Below are 19,593 nucleotides of genomic sequence, written 5' to 3' on the forward strand. Positions count from 1 at the left end.
GGCATCCGAACTTGCAACTTCGCGCAATACTGTGTTCGTTTTCACTGATAGAAGCTAATGGGAAGACGCGAAGGAAGCGCTGTATCTTCGTTCTGGCTTCTTTTGTTTTCTAAGGAGCAATATGAGTAGGAAAAGAAGGACGCAGATGTTAGTCAATTCATCTTCCAAATACAGCAATAATAACGTTTGGTTGCCTGGCCACCAATGTTTAGACTATATATATTTTACACAACTTAATAAACCAGTATTCATTGTGTTTTTTTCTGGAAAGAGAGAAATTCAAGCAGTCCTGAGTGCTGGAGTTCATTCTAGTCGGATTATCTACGCAAACCCTGCAAAGCAGTCGTCTCATTTAGACTTCGCTGAAAGCTCAGGCGTCACATTGATGACCTTCGACTGTTTGGAAGAGCTGCAGAAGATTAAGGACAAGAATGCTAGGTTAGTGGCACAATATTGTTGCTCGGTGAGATTTTGCGCAGAAATTTGTGCAAGTTTTAAAAGACGCCATTCTGCATGCCATGTCGTCTATTTATCCTATTTTAGGCTTCTAGTCAGTTTTTAAAGACGTATTTTTTCTCTGCCTCACGTGCCATGACTGAACAAAATACGAGGTTTGTGCAGCTGTGTTAATATTTATAATGAATCTCAACTCTAAGATAATGTTTGGTTGTGTAGTGGTTGGACCTCCAACTTCATCGACCGGAATTATTCAGTCACATGCTGAATGTACTCACTGAAGGTATCACAAGCAGGCGATCCTCAGAGTGGGGGGTGAAAATTTTTAAAAGCTGTCGACGAAAAGCCCCGCTTGCTTTAAATGGACACTAAAGTCCAATAAAAATTTACGTGAGAGTGAAAGCTCAATCTATGACAACGTCGAAACGACAATATTATTAGGAACAGTGCCTTACTTACTGAGAAATTGTGGTAAATGTACAAAAACCACATGCGCCATTGTAGGACATTTGCAAAATGATATCGATGGTGTCAGAGTTACAGCCTGCAATCAGACACCAGTAATCGAGCTTACTGCACTAAATAAAGAACCTGCCGTGAATCAAGAGACACAATAAAATACTGCGTGTTCAATTCTGTTTAATTCAGGGAAAAAAAAAACCGCCGGACGCTACTATGGGGAACGGCGCGAGTGATTCAAAAGTAATATTTTCGCCTGGTTGAACTTCGCCTGGTTCGCCTGGTTAATATTCGCCTGGTTAATATTTTCGCCTGGTTGAAGTTTCTTTAGTTAAACGGGACAGATCGTGCCATCTAGCGGAGCCCAGTTGAACCAAGCACGTCTGCCATCTCGGAGGCAATAACAGGAAATTTTCAATGACAGTTGTTGCTGCTGTAGCTCCCGCTGCTTTCGTTCTACTGCTTCTACAGAGTCGGCGGCCGCGCAGTAAAGCCGGGTGACGTTTTGCACAAGAGTGGCGTGAGGCATTCTGCTTGAAGCGGGTAATTATAAGTGCGCAAACCTAATATGTATCAGAAAAAACGCAATTTCATTTCAAAATGAGCACTTCCTTGGCACAAAAGTAACACTACGAGGTTTTTGGACCGCTATTTCAACAACCAACGTCACAGTTGCCTTCTTTTCGATCAATGAACTTTTCTCACCTTTCTTTTTCTATGGTGTTCCCATTCTTTGTTTAAAATAATTAATTTGTTTGAAGTTGTGAATGATACCCTATCAAGTCTTAAATCGAAAATGGGAAGGCTGTTATCATGTCTTGCATATCAAGAACCAGTCTTACCAGTCAATTGCGATATTTGCAGGCTTTTGCTGAGATTTTCACCACAAGCGGGAGACCACGAAGACAGAATGGCACGGAAGTACGGCTGCAGTATTCTAGAAGCCGAGCACATTCTCCGTGTTGCCACTGACCAAGGTCACACTGTCGTCGGCATTGCGTAAGTCGTGCTTACTTCTACTTTCGTATGAGGCTTTCATTCTCAACTGTATGCATCTTGTCAAATTTCTCAGCTCAGAAGGAAGTGTCAGTGTTTTTCCAATCCGATTAAACTTGTTTTTCGAGCTGTTACATGAATGGAATGTCAAAATGAGCCAGTGCTGGTCACTGACTCATTTTGTTCTGCTTTGCTGGGTCCCTTTGTCGGATGGAATAGACGTGGCATATGTTGTTATAAAGATGACAATTTACTTTTACAGGGCCTCTCACGTTTTAATCAAGGTCAAGTTTTAATGCAAGATGACAACTCCTAAACTGGAAAGAAAGTCTCGTGGTTTTACACTTGTTTCTACTTCATTACATGCTTCATGACAATGTAGTTTAACGTTTCGAGCTTGTATATTTTCGTGCGATCGATAAGGAGGTGCCACAAAATGTGACCTTTGTACTCCCGCGTGTGGTTGCAGAGCAAACGGGCAGCAGCCATTATTGCAGTGCCTTCAAGAGAATACACTCATATAACAACGCATGCCGGATTTATAGTCATTAGGTTTTCTTGCGGCGCACGTAATGAACAGGAAAATATGAAGGCACATACAGACAGAGAGTTAACATATATATCGACGGCTTGCTACAAGGAAACCTACTGAAGATGTGAAGACCAAGAAGCCCGTATCACATCCTTCGTGGCATTATAGCGTCGACCGGGGAAGCTTCGTTCAAAGTGGCACGCACGTTTGAAAACAAGTTGCAGAGTGGTTACACTTTAAGTGGTGTCATCGAGTACAGATTCAGCATGTACGCTTTGTTTTGCCTCCCGGTAACTTCTCTGTTTGAGCCGTCGAAACTCTCAGTTCAGAATATTCGTATGCGTGTAGTAATAAGGACATTAATGCAGTAAAAACTCGTTGATTGAAACTCGAAGAGAACTATAAAATTGTTCGCATTAGAGTTAGCGGTCTGGCACTAAAATGAACGAACATCGCACTATACCACGCGGATGAAACTCAAAGTACATCTATAGCTATCGCGACTTAAGCGTTGATACGCGTTTTTGGTGGGTCATTGGTGGGTTCACAGAGCTAGCTCTAAGAGTGAACACCATTATTTGACCAATGAATGATACGCCAGAAGCACCGACATGTATTCATGAGAGAAGTAAGCCATAATATCGACACGTATATGCACCATATATGCTCCAAAACACGTTTATTGACATGACAGAGTTAATGCATTGAAAATTAAAAGTAATCATCAATTCACATATGCTTGCGCACGTCTCTTTTCTCGTAATCGACTGCAGTTTGCCCTCGCTTTCAGCTTGCCCGAGAGCTCCATCGCATATTTCGTTGCTTTGCATTTCCGGTAGATTTGGTTTGAATTGGTTTGGTAACTAATTGTGAATACTTTGGGCCGACTTCTCTGAGGGACTATGAAAACAAGGGGCTCCCGATTTGATTTGACCATGGTGGATGCATATAGGTGTTTGAATTATCGGGAGTTTTTCCCCATCGAAATATCAAGGACTGAGTCGAGATCAGGGCTTCAGTTTCAATTAACAGTAACTTCTAATTCAACTAGTTGAACTTAATGAGTTTTCACTGCACAACAACTTGTGCTCGTTAAGACTGCTCTCGCTTCGCGTCTTGATTTTTTTTTTGCAGATTTCATATTGGTGGAAGACATTTCAGTACCGAGAGCTATCGAAGCGCCATTGAAAAGGCGAGGCGCCTCTTTGACATTGGTGCTCAGATGGGAATCAAAATGACAGTGCTCGACATCGGAGGAGGATTTGTGGGAAGCACGAGAAGGCGAGATCTTTTCATTAAAGTGAGGTGCAACGAATAAGCGCTCGTGCAAATGAGCAGCCTTTTTTGCTGAACCGTCAGTGGTTATGTAGGAGCCACTGCACACAAACATGAGGCCTTTATATCCGACACTCATAATATTTCATTTTGTCAGTTGTATAATTTGAGTTCACAAACACACACACACACACACACACACACACACACACACACACACACACACACACACACACACACACACACACACACACACACACACACACACACACACACACACACACACACACACACACACACACACACACACACACACAAAAGCGAGAACGGCGTAAAGTGCAGTGACAAAAACTTCCTTTACTTTGTAAGATTAAAAAGTCGACCGCTATTCGGCACTACTTTCGAAGTTGGCGATTGTAACTGATTTCTCATCTAGGAGCCAAGAAAGATTTTAGTAAATAAAATGCGGAATTATGACGTCGCTGGAAAACGTTTGGAAAAGCTAAGGCCACCTAAGCATAATCTTCTTGCGTAAATGAAAGAGCGTGTTTTGCTAGAATTATGTAGACAGCTGCAGATGTTATAAAGACAAGTTCTCTATTAAACATTGTTTTCACGTGAAGTAAAATTTTTAATGTAATCTAATAAAACATTCTATTGGGAGTGAGTGGAGAGATACTTCAGGTGCTCTTATTACAGCCTTTCCTTTCCAATTCTATTAAAATATCGAAATATCATATGCACATTGTTCTGAAGTTTGGTAGGTCATACCAACGCATTACAATGTGCACCAATAATTCATTTTTATGGATACATGTTCCCAGGCTGTTCGGTGCATAATTCGTACGTACTTTAAATATATTGTTGCATGATTCACGCTGGTTAATGTGTGTAGACAGGTATGACTCGCAGATTTTATTTGAAATTATAACAGTGATACAGATGCATTGATGTACGCAATAATCACTTTTTGATGAGCTTATACATGTGTACAGCGTTTATATCCTCAGCTATCGCTCTGCGAGTTGCTACGTACGAGCTGTTTTTAATGAAATCTTTCTCGATGATTACATTCAGCCTTGCAGCCTTTGAAAACTTGCTGGAAATTCGCTTTTTGCTCTAGCTCTGGGACCCTAGTCGCAGTAAGGACAAGCCTTTTTATGTGGGCTCGTTTGTTAATTAACATCGTAGCAGAACAGAACAGGACAAAATTATGAAAACACAGCGCTTATATTTGGCTCCTGTGCGTTTCACTGCCCTGTAATTTGCCTTGTTTCTCACCTTAAGCCCTGTAAAGACTGAGTACGAAATGAACAATGCCTATGTCTTCGTATGAATGACACATGAACAAAGTGAACACGCAAAGGGGCAAAGAAAGCTGGTCTAGCTAGGAGATAATTGAAGTTGAGCGTGCTAGAGCTAGCTTGTAATAACAGGTAGTTTTCGAAGTACTATACTAGGTACATACTTAGCGCATACAAGACCGGAACTCTCTCGCGGTTCTAAGCCAGGTCTCTCGCGCTCTTTTTGTGAGCATGGCCAATAGTGTCCCTGAACTTTGGGACCCGTCTCTCGAAGTCTCTTACAGATCGATGGTGCAAAACGCAACCAGATTATTTATATGGGAGCAAATACCATTTTGACAAAAGCAGGTTGATCATATCGGCCAACGGGAAGAACATAGTGGCCAAAAGCAAGGAGACAACAGTGCTTTAATGTCTGACAGTCGTGTAGCGAGAAAACTGCGAATGACAGTAAGCTAGTAGAAGTTCTCAACAGAGATGTATGTATTAGGGGTGCAGCCAAAATTTTCTTTGTCTTTGGGGGGGGGGGGAGGGGGAGGCCAGAGAAGCTCCAACCAACCAAACGTCATGTATATATGTTGGTGCGGGTTACGCATGTGTGATTTTATATATACACATGTGAAATTGAAAATTTTAGTTGGGGGAGGGTGGGAGGGTCTGTGCTAGTGGTATATAGGCTGTTAGGGCAAATGGGTTTAGAAAAGCGATTTACTGATATGTCCTATTCGTAGCATGATTATGAACTTTTGTGATAATTCCCACAAGTTTTGTTAAGACACGTCAGTGATTACATAGACTGAAGAAGCAGAGATAGGTAGAGAGAGAGAGAGAGAGCTATCTACGAGCTAATGATGGAAGCGCGTACTCACGCTCCACGAGCAGTGGAGGCAGCGGTCAACGTATGCTCACATCTGCAGAACAGGATGAACGGAAATGAAGGAATATAGAAATAAGTGTCTCCCTCTGCGCAGGTGTGCGAAACTGTGCGCTCAGCCTTGGACGAGCACTTTCCTAGTACCGGCGGCATACACTTTATCGCCGAACCTGGACAGTACATGGTGACGTCATCATTTACCCTGGCTGTCAAGGTGGTCGCCAAAAGGACGCGGCAAACCAACGTCGACGGTATATCTTGCAACGTTGCTTTCACTAGGCCATCGCTGAAGCTTTTCGCAGTGAGATTAGCGAAGAAGAGCTGATGGGAGGTTACCACGACGAAGCGCCTTGGAAGTACACGTTTCTTTCTTTCTTTCTTTCTTTCTTTCTTTCTTTCTTTCTTTCTTTCTTTCTTTCTTTCTTTCTTTCTTTCTTTCTTTCTTTCTTTCTTTCTTTCTTCCTTTCTTTCTTTCTTTCTTTCTTTCTTTCTTTCTTTCTTTCCTTCTTTTCCTTTCTCTGTATTTGCTTCTAACTTTCTTTCTTTGCTTCCTTCCTTCTCTCTCTTTTCATACGTCCCCTCTTTTTTGTTCTCTTTCTTGCTTTTCTTTCTTCTTTTTTTATGCTGTCTTTCTTCTTTCTTCAATTTTATTACTACCTTCCTCCTCTGTTCTTTCTGTCTTTTTTTCGAATTTTACTATCTTCATGCTGTTTCCTTTTTCTATCACGGGAACGGAACATTGCAGGTCGCGGGAGCGAATCCCGGCTGCGGCGGCTGCATTTCCGATGGAGGCAGAAATGATGTAGGCCCGTGTGCTCAGATTTGGGTGCACGTTGAAGAACCCCAGGTGGTCTAAATTTCCGGAGCCCTCCAGTACGGCGTCTCTCATAATCACATGGTGGTTTTCGACGTTAAAACTTACATATCAATCAATCAATCGGGAACGGAACATTGATACACGTGCTTAGCAGTACGCCATTTCAGTTGCTACAGGCAACAACGACGATTTCATGTCTGTATTCCGGCAACAACAAAATGTGGCAACGTACAATGGCAGGGGTCCTCGATAACCTATCAAATTGCTTTATTAGAAACGGCTAATTGTCGACAAGCTCGTGATGGAGAAAAAATCTGTTATTCGATAACAATGCATACAAATATGCGCTTGACTGGCACACCTCCGAAGGTCCTATTTTCGTACGTTCGACAGTGCCGTTTTTTTCCCCAGTACGGCACCGCCACAAATATGTGTTAGCTATAAGGTGGTTTTGGCAATTCCATTTTGCCTGCGTGAAATGTGAGGCCCGCAGGATGGCTTTTCGCTATTCCATATAGTAGAGTACCAAGTACGCTAAATCGTTAAAATTTTTTATAAACACGCAAATTAGGAGTTTGTACATGCCGAAGTCACAATACAATCATGAGGAACGCTATATCGAGAGAGTGTGGATTAATTATGAGCGATTGCTCCTCTTTCACGAGCACTTAGACCTTGTTACACAGCTGTTTTTAAACACGAAAATGTTGTATGCCGGGTGTTGCAAGGCTCTGCCGACGTAATTTCGCCACGGATATGACATTATAAAATATATACTAACAAATTGCCAAGCAAAAAAAAAAAACCAAAAAAGAACAATGAGGGTGTGTCGCGGGGCATCGAACCAGCGACCTCGCTAGCCGCGGCGCTCGGCGTTATCCACTGTAGGCCACATAGCGTACGTGGCCACCTTGCCAACGGCCAGCTGGTTATACGCACCATATAAGTAAGACAAGATATGATTTTTCCAATCCTATTTACCACGTGCTCACGAAGTTTTTAGTGGCCAAAAATGGTAAAAGTTAAGGCTACGTGTTAATGGAGAGTACTTTACAGTAACCGCGCTTCGCCGATGACATTACATTGCTGAGTAACTAAGGGGGCGGATTGCAATTCATGATTACTGAATTAGACAAGGAGAGACAAAAGGTAGGTTTTAAAATAAACCTGCAGGAAACTAAAGTTATTTACAACAGTCTCTGAAGAGAACAGAGATTCGAGGTTGGTAGCAGTGCACTTGAAGTTGTAAAAGAGTACGTCTACATACTTATAGGAGTCAGGACAGGTAATAACCGCGGAGCCGAACCACGATGTTGAAGTAACTAGAAGAAAAAGAATGGGATGGGGCACATTCGGCAAGCGGTCTCAAATGATGAAGAGTAAGTAGTCTACCACTATTCTTCGATAGGAAGGTGTATAACGGCTGCATCTTAGCGGTGCCTACCTACGGAGCAGAAACACGGATGATTACACAGAGGTTTCAACTTAAGTTGAGGACGACGCAGCGAGCAACGGAAAGGAAATGATAGGTGTAATCCCAAGGGACAAGAAGAGAGCAGAGTGTATCAGGTAACCAACATGTGTTAAGGGCATCATAGTCGGAATAAGAAGAAAAAATGGTCATGCATGGGCAGGGCACGTAGCGCGAAGGCAAGATAACCACTGGTCATTAATGATCACAGACTGGATTTCAAAATAAGGTAAGCGTTTGAGAGGAGACAGAAAGTGAAGTGGGCAAAGACATCAAGAAGTTTGCGGGTATAAAGTGTCAGCAGCAAGCACAGGACCGAGTTGCCTGCCGAACATGGGAGAGGCCTTTGTCCTGCTGTGGGTGTAGTCAAGCTGCTGCTGCTGATAATGATTTTGTTTGGTGGTCATCGGAGCTCCGCAACCCCAACGCGTTTTTGCCATCCCTGACGAGATGGCGCGAAGGGCTCGCGCTGGGCAGGATGCTTCCTTGCGCGCGCAAATCGACGCACTCTTGTGTGGGGCGCGCTCTAAAGGTAGTCGCCTCTCGCGTTTCGATGAGTGCCGGCTCCATGGAGCATTCCCTCTCCTTAGCGCGCTTATCACACTAGTGATTCGGGAGAGACCGAAGGTCTCTTCGCTCACTGCCACGGCCGCGATTTCGAAAGGAGCACGCTGCTCACACACGAAGTAAGAATTGTGACAGTTCGCGCTTGTCCTCTGTATACTTGCAGCATGGTCCTTTAATACTTTTTTGGTCCGCGCTCTTCGGTGTATTCTCACTTCGTGCGTGCTTTCTGCTTGAAGTGCGCGCTGCAAATTTAGAGCTGCTCGCCATTCTTCACGTGGCATTGCAATTTGTTGCTGTAGTATTAATTAATTCGCCCTTGTGGCGAAACGATGCACAATAAACGCTCAACTACATCTGTGAAAACAACTTTCACTTTCGTGTTATACTGATTGCTATAAAAAAGAGTCAGCCACGTTTTTTTTTGCGTTTGCTATCTTGTTTCTACGTGTGGGGCAATCGGCAAAGTTGAAAATAGCAAAAGGAATCTGCAATTCTCGCTAAAAACGGCTATTCTTGTGAAACAACTTTCTTTTTTGTTTTTTCATGCTTGCAGGAGAATTTCTTCCTTACCACGATGTTTATATAGATGATAGCAAAGAGAACTGCATTCCCCGGGAAAACTACGAAGGTCTTTGCATCAAATATCATCCTCTCAGCGTAAGGAAAATCTTTTTTTCTTTCCTTCTCCCTCTCCCCTTCCCCAGTGCAGGGTAGGCCACCGGGGCTCATCCCTAGTGAAGCTCCCTGCCTTTCCCTGTTCTCTCTGTTCTCTCTCTCTCTCTATCTCTCTACATGGTACTTTCGCACCTCATATTTTGCAGTGAAAACTGTTACAAGACCGTAGCAGCCCTGCTCTAGCTGCCCACCGCTCCGACGGTGACCACAATCGCTGGCGTGCGAAATAAGCAAAAAAAAAAAACAGAAAGAACATGTCCAATATATAATTCGATTCGTACCCGGTCTGGTCCTTCCGTGTGGCATCTTGGTAATCTACCACAGAACCACACCAGTGCTTGATATTAAACGTCTAAAAAATATTGATATCGGAGAAAACACCAGATTGACATTTGTAATGTAGCATGATGGAAGAGTAACCAGGTGTCACGCAATGCGAATTGCATAACGAGTGGCTTGTTGAATGCTTTTAATTTATTACGAAAGGTAAAACCATCATTTTTCGTCGTCATCAGCCTTAACACAATAAAAAGGGGACATTATGCCAACCAGATATTTACCAAATATTTCGCTTCTCCACATAACAACGAATAATACCGTATATAGTGAGTGCTTCTTTACTTAAAAAAATAATGATCTTTTGTGAAGTGACTCCCATGAAAGTAAACTTGTAGTAGTTGTCCCAAGAGTGCTTACAAAAGGTTGTAGAAAGGCCACTCTTCCAGTTCTGGTTTTCAGGCTCGCCTGGCGGTATTCGATAGCTTTGTTGCAAAACACCCTAATGCTATCAGATGCACCCGCAACACATCAGATGCATCACAAAATATGTTTCATCAGAAACATATTCTTCTGAAGAATGTCGTTGCATACGAAAGGCGTGTAAACACATGACAATGAGCGCGTTATGGTCTCAAAGTGGTCATGATAGCACCAATTTGGTAGCTTCAGAGCTGAAAGAACGAAGAAAATACCACCGCTGGTAATAAAATCAAAGGAAGGTGCAAAGATTGTTCCGCTGTGCTCCCGACAAATTCTAGATTAAGATAGATTTAAGGCAGGGACGTTCATTGCAAACTGGTAACAACATTACAGGTGAGTACAACTGTCTGGTGGAACGAAATCACTTCAGTGGCGTGTACAAACAACAGAACATGGACAGGATGTAACGCACAGCACTTCGATATTCTTACAGATCATGAATCACTCAAGAAAACAAAGACAAAAAATTGCCCACAGCTTCCCTCGGGGGAACACTGAGGAGGATGCGGAGCATATAATTGGTTAACGGGGTGTTAAAGTGCGACTTACTTGGGTCGATGGCTAAATTGGTTAACGTGGTTGTGAAATGGGGTGTTAAATTGCGACTTACTTGGGTCTATGGCTAAATTGGTTAACGTGGTTGTAGGAGGGGGTGTTAAATGAGTGAACACGTACACACGTATGCGAAAGGGCGGCGCTGGTCGAAGGGACGTCGATCATTGTGTTTGTGGATTCGTTGGAATTCATTTCACCGCGACCTTGGACGTCGACGCGCCGTACAAACCAACCGACAAGCGGCAACTGAGCGAGCGAGCGCCGACCTTGAGTATATATACAGCGCGACGGCGCATGCACTGTCAGTTGTCGAATGTTCGAGAAGGGGGAGAAGCGCAACGGCGCATGCGCGCGCGTCAGCTGCCGATGTTCTCGAAGCGCGACGGCGCATGCGCGCTACATTATACAGCTAGCGAATGTTCGTGAAGAGGAGAAGCGCACGCGGTGTGTACAAGGAGAATTAAAGAAAAGTTGCTGGGGTGGAAGCTCCTGCGATGCCTTGCCAGCAGCCGTGAAGCCACCTATTGCCACTGCCAAGTAGCGGAAACATGCTCTTTTCTGATAGTGCCCGCTTAAAGATCAAGTGGCTTTGATACGTTATGTAAATACTACGGTAGTTCTATATTAAAGGATTGTTGTTCCTGACGAAATAACACTCAGAAACAAATATGGATGACTGAATCTTCAAAGAACTTTGCCTCCAATTAGAAGCTCACTACGGAAAACTAGTGACTTTAAGACGCACTTGGAGCACTATGAGGCCCCAAAAATGTTGGTTGCATTAAACTCGCTGGGCGTGCGAGGGAAACGCTTCGTTTTCGATCGCTGAACGGCGACACTTTATCAAGCCCCTAGTAAGATGGCCGCCACAGCCGCCATCTTGCCAGAGGAACGGCTTCACATCTGCGCAATCATTTCCACTCCAGCAATTTTTTTAATCCTCCTTGGGTGTGTAGAGGAGGAAGGGTGCACAGATGGTGGAGGAGTGAAGCGCGCGCGGTGTGTAGAGGAGGAAGGGATGCACAGATGGTGGAAGAAGGAGGAGGAAGCTTGCGGACGGCGCCGCACTACAAGCCTCGAGTATTAGATGCTCCACATCTAAAAACGCAAAAAGCACTATGAGGGGACAGATTCACATGTTACGTGCGACGAGAAGCAATGTTAGATTTGTTTAGAAAAAGGGGTGACGATTTAGAGTACTGGGTACTCTTATGTTAGATTTAAATAAAACCCCAACCGCATATTTACGTAAGGTAAGGCAGTTTAGGTGGTTTTCCAACAAATTGCTTGTTCGTACAGGCTCATCTTCGTTCCGCTAGTTCTCCGTCGAAAAAAGTTTACTTCTTCGCAAACTTAATAATAAATTCCGACTTCCCTGCTCTGAAAAACGTAACGTTTTAAGAAGGAACAATGACCATTTAGTTTATAATATGTTTAGTGTTCGCATTACCAGCGAAAATGCGTTTATGATTAGAACTGAAACCAGAAATCTGCTTTTTGAAGAATATTGACAGGCGTGCTGCACTACTGGGCGTGAAGCGCGTATTTATTTTCTCTTTCATTCTTTCTTTTTCTATGATTACATACTGCAGACCCTTAGTTTCAAGAGGACATAGTTAATACAATAAGAGAGATATCAAACTATTTTTGGTGGTTGTCTCATACAATAGTAGTAAGCACAAAAAGGGACATAAAATATTTCTTAATATAATAACGCATGTGCTGAACAAAAAAAAATACGACAAATCTTTACCTCATATGTTGTGCGACCTCTAAATTGTAACCGACTATAGAGGCATTTTAGGGGTGCAGCTCCTTAAGCCATGGGTCGTGCGTCTGAGTAGTAGTAGTAGTAGTAGTAGTAGTAGTAGTAGTAGTAGTAGTAGTAGTAGTAGCAGTAGTAGTAGTAGTAGTAGTAGTAGTAGTAGTAGTAGTAGTAGTAGTAGTAGTAGTAGTAGTAGTAGTAGTAGTAGTAGTAGGTAGCCACCTCCACGGCCGGGCTAGAGGAGCGGCATGCGCGCACTTTTTGGCAAAATTAAAGAGGAAACACGCGCAGGTTAATCTTAAATAAAAAGATAGTTGTTTCTGATAAAATAACCTATAGAGGCGAGTATCGGTGACTGAATCTTCAATAAAATTTGCCTTGAGGTTTATATCTACTAAACAAAACTAGTATCAGAAGGACGCACTCTGAGCACCTTATGACCAGAAAGGGTTGCGCATTGCGGCATGTTCGAGGACAACAAACACGCTCTATTAGCCTGTCGAGTGGCCAAGACCTTTTGGTCCCTCGTGGACAGGGCATACCACCCGTTGGGTGTAGACAGATTTGTCAAAAGAAAAAGATGCCCAAACGGCGCGCTAGCACGTCTAGTTCTGACCGCTGGTATGTACGTGTTGTGGGAAAACAGGTGTCTGGCTGTGCATCAAGCAAAGGCCCGTAAAAATCAATGGCCTTTGCTGGTGCGGTTGTATAATATTGTAACAGATCATTTGGAATTGGAACTCTTTTCACTAGGAGAGGAGGAGTTCCTGAAACGATGGTCCTGTGCCTTCATTAAAATCGTCAACACTCGGGTTGTTTTGGCGTGTTCGCCGATTCAAGGCCTGAGAACTACCTAAAAAAAAAACCCACTTTTGTTGTGTTGTGTGCCGGAACAATTCAGTGCCAACATGTGATAGATTGATTGTGAACACAAATATCAAGTGCCATAATTTTGTGAAACAGAATTTGTATGTGTTTGTGGAACCGAATTTGTGTGTAACGTGGTGAACAATAAAATTCCTTTTTCACCTTATTCTGTTTTTCGCGTAGATAGTAGAGTACAGATTATTCTAAATCGTTAACCATTTTTTTTCTAAACACAGGTTTGACGAGGGTTGGGCCGCGCTGCCATGAACTAGAGGCGGTGAAAGTTGGGAACTAGACACGAAGCGCAGGCCGTTAGAAAGTGCGCGCGTGCTGCTCCTCTAGTCCAGCCGTGCCACCTCTCGTTTAGTCCTTGAAGTGTCCGCTGAGTGGCAGTACTTCTATATGGTGAATATACGATGAAAAGATGCGAGATGGCGGTACTTGGAGTGTTCACTCTAAATGAACAGACGAATGGACAGACGCACGGACGGACGCATGGACGAACGCACAGATGGGTGCATGAATGAATGGACGGACGCATGGACGAATGGATGCACGGACGGACAGTGGCAAGAACAAACGAACGGACGGATGCCAGGATGGACTGATGGATGCTTCGCCCCACTCATCATCAGGCACTCCATGGATATTGTGTCATTTTTTTTTCTCACTCTCATCGGGCATTAGTACAAGTACACGTGAAGGTACACGGTGTGCTAACCTCTGGCTACGCCACAGCTCAGTAGTGCGAGAGCATCTGTGGAATGATAATTACACGCCAGGCCCACTGCCAGGCATGGGTACCTTTAGTCCTGAATTCCCAATAATGCTGTGTCTGAAACGATGGTTGAAAATATTGGAGGTGACCGCAGAAGTTGACTTGGATTGACACCCACATCTCGGCATTCGTGTGCCTCAGTGTATTCCTCGCGTTACGCATGTTTCAACGAACTGCTGGAGCGGATCTCAGAGGCCACGTACAAAGACACCCGCGGTTGAGATCCGCGCCGCCAGAGGCCGAAACAATCGCAGCTGCTCACAAGAAGGCCATCAGCTCGTTCGCTTAAACTGCAAACTTTTGTGAATCATTTCTACAGCAAATTGGCCTTTATGTAAAGTGAAAGTATGCTCTGTTATCAAATGTATACAATATAACAACTGACTTGAGAGAAAACCGCTGATTTCTGGCTAGCTTTCTTGCGACTGACACTTTATGAGAACTCTCGACGTACTTATGCCGTCGCCGTTGCAGTCATGCTCCGTATAAAGCGCAAGTTGACAACGTAACCTCGGACATGGTATGTTTTTAAAGACCACATTTTCTGTGTAGAATTAGGGATACGGGAAGTTCTCCACCGGAAGTTCTCGGAGGAGAAACAAGAGTGTCACTCATTACTTGCGCTACTAACAAAGAAAAAAAATGATTTTACAGCCTCCGCTCGAGCGCCCCTGCAACCAAATAACGACGCTGTGGGGCGCCACCTGCCACCCCATGGACAAGTTCGAAGACCACGTGCCTTTCTTTAAGGTGTCAGTGGGCGAATGGCTCCTCATGGACAACGTTGGTGCATACGGGCTGGTGAAGGCGTGCGGCTTCAACGGCACCGGTTTCCCGCCGGTCCACTACAGGACCTCGGCAGAGGACGCGGCTCGAGTCTGCAGCATCATCGAAGAGTCTCAGCTCTTGCCGGGATACAGTCAACCGCAGAGCCTGTTGCGGGTGGGCACTCGCACAGAACAACAGCTCTAAAACGACGCCTAAACCAAGGCGCTTTTCAAAGAATGCAAACGTGGAAGCTCTCCTAAAACGTCGCGGGCTGAAGTGATGCCAGCGCTCGCTCACCCTTTATTTAGTAAAGATGCTCTTTTCGGATGGTTCCCACTTAGAGATAAAGTTGTTTCGCTCTAGTAATGTAAATGCAAGGGCAATGCTAAAATAAGGGATTGTTGTTGCCGAACAAAGGCACCGAGATGAGCATTGATAAAACATTACCAAGACTAAGAGGTTTCTTGATCAAAATAGAGCAATAGAGCAGTTACCGTAGATAGGATACTATATGTTTTCTTGGCGAATTCCACAGAGTGGGGTTTCTGCCATGGATTCCAGCCTCCAGACTATAAACAAACAAACAAACAAACAAACGAACAAACAAACAAACAAACAAACAAACAAACAAACAAATAGCATCTGTTCGGAATCAAGCAACCAAAGTTTGCCGTATTCACTTTGTTAGGCGTGGGATGAAAACGGTCGCTTTTCTTGGCTGGGCACTAACGTTTCATTCTGCCGTTAATTTACCGATGGCTGCGGCGGCCATCTTAAGTGTTCGGACGGCTTCACTCATGAAGCATAATTTATACTCAGGTGATCCACTTTAATTATCCTTGTTCTGAACACCCATAGCGAGCGTGGGGTTGTTGAATGCGTGCGTTTTCGTACCATGATTGCAAGTGGATTTCTAGAAAGAGACACGGAGCTGCGTTGTTCGAATATCCCGGGAATCACTTGTGTCGCATAGTTCATATTGATTATCCTTCGATTTAAAAACGCTTTGCTGGCGAACTTTTATCGTTGGTGCATTGTCATCAATTATCAAGAATCATGCAAAGAAACTGCTAAGAGAAACTTTGTGGGAACTAAAAGACAACGATGCCTAGTAAAGGGGACGTTGCCAGTAGTACTTGTAACGTAATTGTGGAGAAAGAAATATAGATGAAAAGACAGCCTGTCGCTGTAGGGACCGCATACGTGGCCTTAGTTTATTATGCATACGTATCATTCGAAGGTCGCTGATTTGGTCCCTGCCGGCAGCAAGTTACCTTTTCGCCCACTTTTTCTTTCTCCCCACTTACAATTCTATTATTGCTTAACAAATCCTCAATATTTTTTTGGCATCATTGCCTGTTAGTTCACATTATTTTGTGTCTAACGAAGGAAAACTAACCCTTATTTTCCACTTCATCCCTTTAAGACAAACTTGACTCTTTTTGAGCTTTCAATATCAACTATTTCTTTTTTTTTTTGAAAATCGAGTGTTCCGGACAGTCGCAGTAAAGAAATGCCTTGGTTTCTATAGGTGCCCGCAGAACGGGAGGTTTTTTCCATTTAACAAAGCTAAACTGACGGATACTGAATTCAGGCCTAAACGTTTCTTGCTCTCATTGAACAATGATCATAACGTTGGTTTTACATTTGAAATTGGGAGTACAGGTAGCAGGAATATTGACATGTGTAAGCAATGATTATATCTTTGTCGAATACATTTATGAATTAGCGCCAAAACCGGATAACTATGGAGGAAAATTATCAATGAAATAAAGAAAGAAAAGGGCGTAGGCGTGTTTCTGTTTTAAGTATTCATGGCATCAAATTCAAGATGTCGTGTTTTGCATCGTCTCTTTTTTCTTGCCCCGCCTTAATCAATATATATCATTGCCACAAGTAGAACCGGAAACCATACAGCTGTATATATATATATATATATATATATATATATATATATATATATATATATATATATATATATATATATATATATATATATATATATATATATATATATATATATATATATATATATATATATATATATATATATATATATATATATATATATATATATTTCAGCCGACGTTTGACGGGAGCCCGGTTTTTTAAAGGCATAATATTTACACGTTTTCCGTGTCTTCTTATACCGGTCTCGAGACAGGAGGGAAGTGGACAGAAGGCAAATATGAAAAAAAAACAGGGGGGGGGGCGTTAAAAATACAAAATTAAGAAAAAATTGGCAGATCTCACGTACAGCGGGAATCGATGATATGCGAAGCACGAATGAGAAATGTTGATATGTCACTTTCAAATCAGCACAACTTTACGAGGTGGAGGTAAATGATTCCGTACATGGCTTCCGTGTCATAACTATCATGTTTTTATGAGTCGTTTACCTTCATCTATTCACGTCACGTGATACCAAATTTAGTATATGTGGAGAGAGCGAAAAGACCGCGAGCGCGCTATGAGTATGGTATGTTGTCATGTTCGTACATGACACGCGTCAGGAATATCATGTTCGCGCCAGTCATATATTTTGTCTTCCATTGATGTCTCGTGACACTAAGTTTGGTATATGTGAAGCTAGCAAAACGGGCGCTGGCGCATCAGGAAGGGCCCACTATACTACTGCAATGTAGCATTGACGCGCGCGCACTCTTGGCACAGCGACACTGCGTTAGCAAAACACGAACGCTCTATAGTCTGATGCCAGGCGCGACCAACGTCTGTTTGTGCGGCCCAACGGCCACCAGCGCGAAATGCGACATGCTGCATGTCGCGCCGAAGCTTTACCCAGACAACACTGCGTCTCCCTCTTTTCGTGACGGGGGGACACCGGACGCACTGAAACGCGCATGCGTCAAAGCAACGCAGCGCAGCGCTTGCCTGCGAGCAGGACCGGCGCCTGGCGTGGCAACGCCTGCGTGACGCGACGAAATGAACGCCGGCCAGTGCGCACACCACGTCACGTCGAAATGTATTGGAGCCTTTACTGTAGCATGTAGTCAATGTGACAAGCATCACATGATTATCATGTTCGCACCAGTCACATACCTTTGTCATCCCTTGACGCCAGAAAGTACCAAATTTGGCATATGTGGAGCTAGCGAAACGGCCGTGAGCGCATCATGAGTGTGGCATGTAGTCGTGTTGTTAGATGACGCGAATGTCATGATTATCATGTTTGGATGTGTCATTTACCTATGACATCCGTTCGCGTTGCGTAATATCGAGTTCGGTACATGTGGAGCTAGCGTAATGGCCACGAGCGCATCATGAGCATGGCATATAGTTATGTTGATGATTGATATGTGGGGTTTAACGTCCCAAAACCACTCTATGATTATGAGAGACGCCGTAGTGGAGGGCTCCGGAAATTTAGACCACCTGGGGTTCTTTAACGTGCACCCAAATCTGAGCACACGGGCCTACAACATTTCCGCCTCCATCGGAAATACAGCCGCCGCAGCCGGGATTCGAACCCGCGCCCTGCGGGTCAGCAGCCGAGTGCCTTAGCCACTAGACCACCGCGGCGGGGCATATAGTTATGTTGTTAATGACAGGCATGTAATGATTATCATGTTTGCACGAGTCACATACCTTCGCCATCTATTGACGTACCGTAATACTAGATTTTGTATATGTGACGCTAGCGCAATGGCCGTGAGCGCATCATGAGCGTGGCATGTAGTTATGTTGTACATGACGCGCATGTCATGATTTTCATATTAGGGTCTGTCGCTTGTGCTCGCCATGCAATCTTGTCGTACCATACCAGTTTTGCAACATGTCATGTGAATGAATCCACCACAAGAGCTGCAAGACTATGAAATTTAAATCATGATATTCATGATATACATGTCATGATTTTCATGTCATCACTAGTCAAATACGTTCTTCGTCATGTTATGCCATACCAAGTTTCGTATGGATACCATAATCGAAACGGCCAGGAGAGCTAAATGTCGTAGGTGGCTGAATGGATAGATAGATAGATAGATAGATAGATAGATAGGTAGATAGATAGATAGATAGACAGATAGATAGATAGATAGATAGATAGATAGATAGATAGATAGATAGATAGATAGATAGATAGATAGATACGCTCAAAGTCGCTGAAGTTCGCTAAGAAGTGCTTCGCATTTAGAAATCTAGGAGAAAAAGCAAGAAAAAAAATTGGCAGCATATCCACGGAGTGAATGATGGAGAGTGGGGCGTAGCATTCGTCCCTCCATTCGCGCTTGCTTCCGTCCATCCATGCGTCCGTCTGTGTGGCCGTCCATGCATCCATCCGCCCGGACACAACCCTCTCTGATTATTTCTCGAAAAAATTATATATATATATATATATATATATATATATATATATATATATATATATATATATATATATATATATATATATATATATATATATATATATATATATATATATATAACGATATCAGGTTTAATGTATCAAAAATGAATTTACGAATACATACTTAAAAGTGCAGGTGATTTGCTTATGCGTATGATGGGAAGTATTTGTGCAAGTTGCATCAAACCTTCTGTCCCGTTTGAACAACCAGTTCAACATTTTTGAATATTACGTTATCAAGTGTATAGTTATGTATTAATCTGTATGGCACAAAATTCACCACGTTCTTGGTTGCTTTTAACGGGT

At 43.3% G+C, this 19,593-nt stretch overlaps 1 protein-coding gene across 2 annotated transcripts in view; it reads left to right on the forward strand.

Moving 5' to 3' along the window:
* Nucleotides 1–16,704, forward strand: part of LOC119172759 (ornithine decarboxylase) — a 96,739-nt gene extending 80,035 nt beyond the window's left edge. For both annotated transcript variants that reach the window (XM_075892983.1, XM_075892982.1), the window contains exons 5-10: nt 272–438; nt 1,780–1,914; nt 3,578–3,743; nt 5,994–6,147; nt 9,305–9,408; nt 14,805–16,704. In XM_075892983.1, the coding sequence (XP_075749098.1) occupies nt 272–438; nt 1,780–1,914; nt 3,578–3,743; nt 5,994–6,147; nt 9,305–9,408; nt 14,805–15,122 (1,044 nt within the window). In that variant the 3' untranslated portion in view covers nt 15,123–16,704. The remainder of the gene's footprint in view (nt 1–271; nt 439–1,779; nt 1,915–3,577; nt 3,744–5,993; nt 6,148–9,304; nt 9,409–14,804) is intronic.
* Nucleotides 16,705–19,593: the final 2,889 nt, after the last annotated feature.

Source organism: Rhipicephalus microplus, chromosome 4 (genome assembly GCF_043290135.1).
Source record: "Rhipicephalus microplus isolate Deutch F79 chromosome 4, USDA_Rmic, whole genome shotgun sequence".
In the NCBI taxonomy this organism is placed as follows: domain Eukaryota; kingdom Metazoa; phylum Arthropoda; class Arachnida; order Ixodida; family Ixodidae; genus Rhipicephalus; species Rhipicephalus microplus.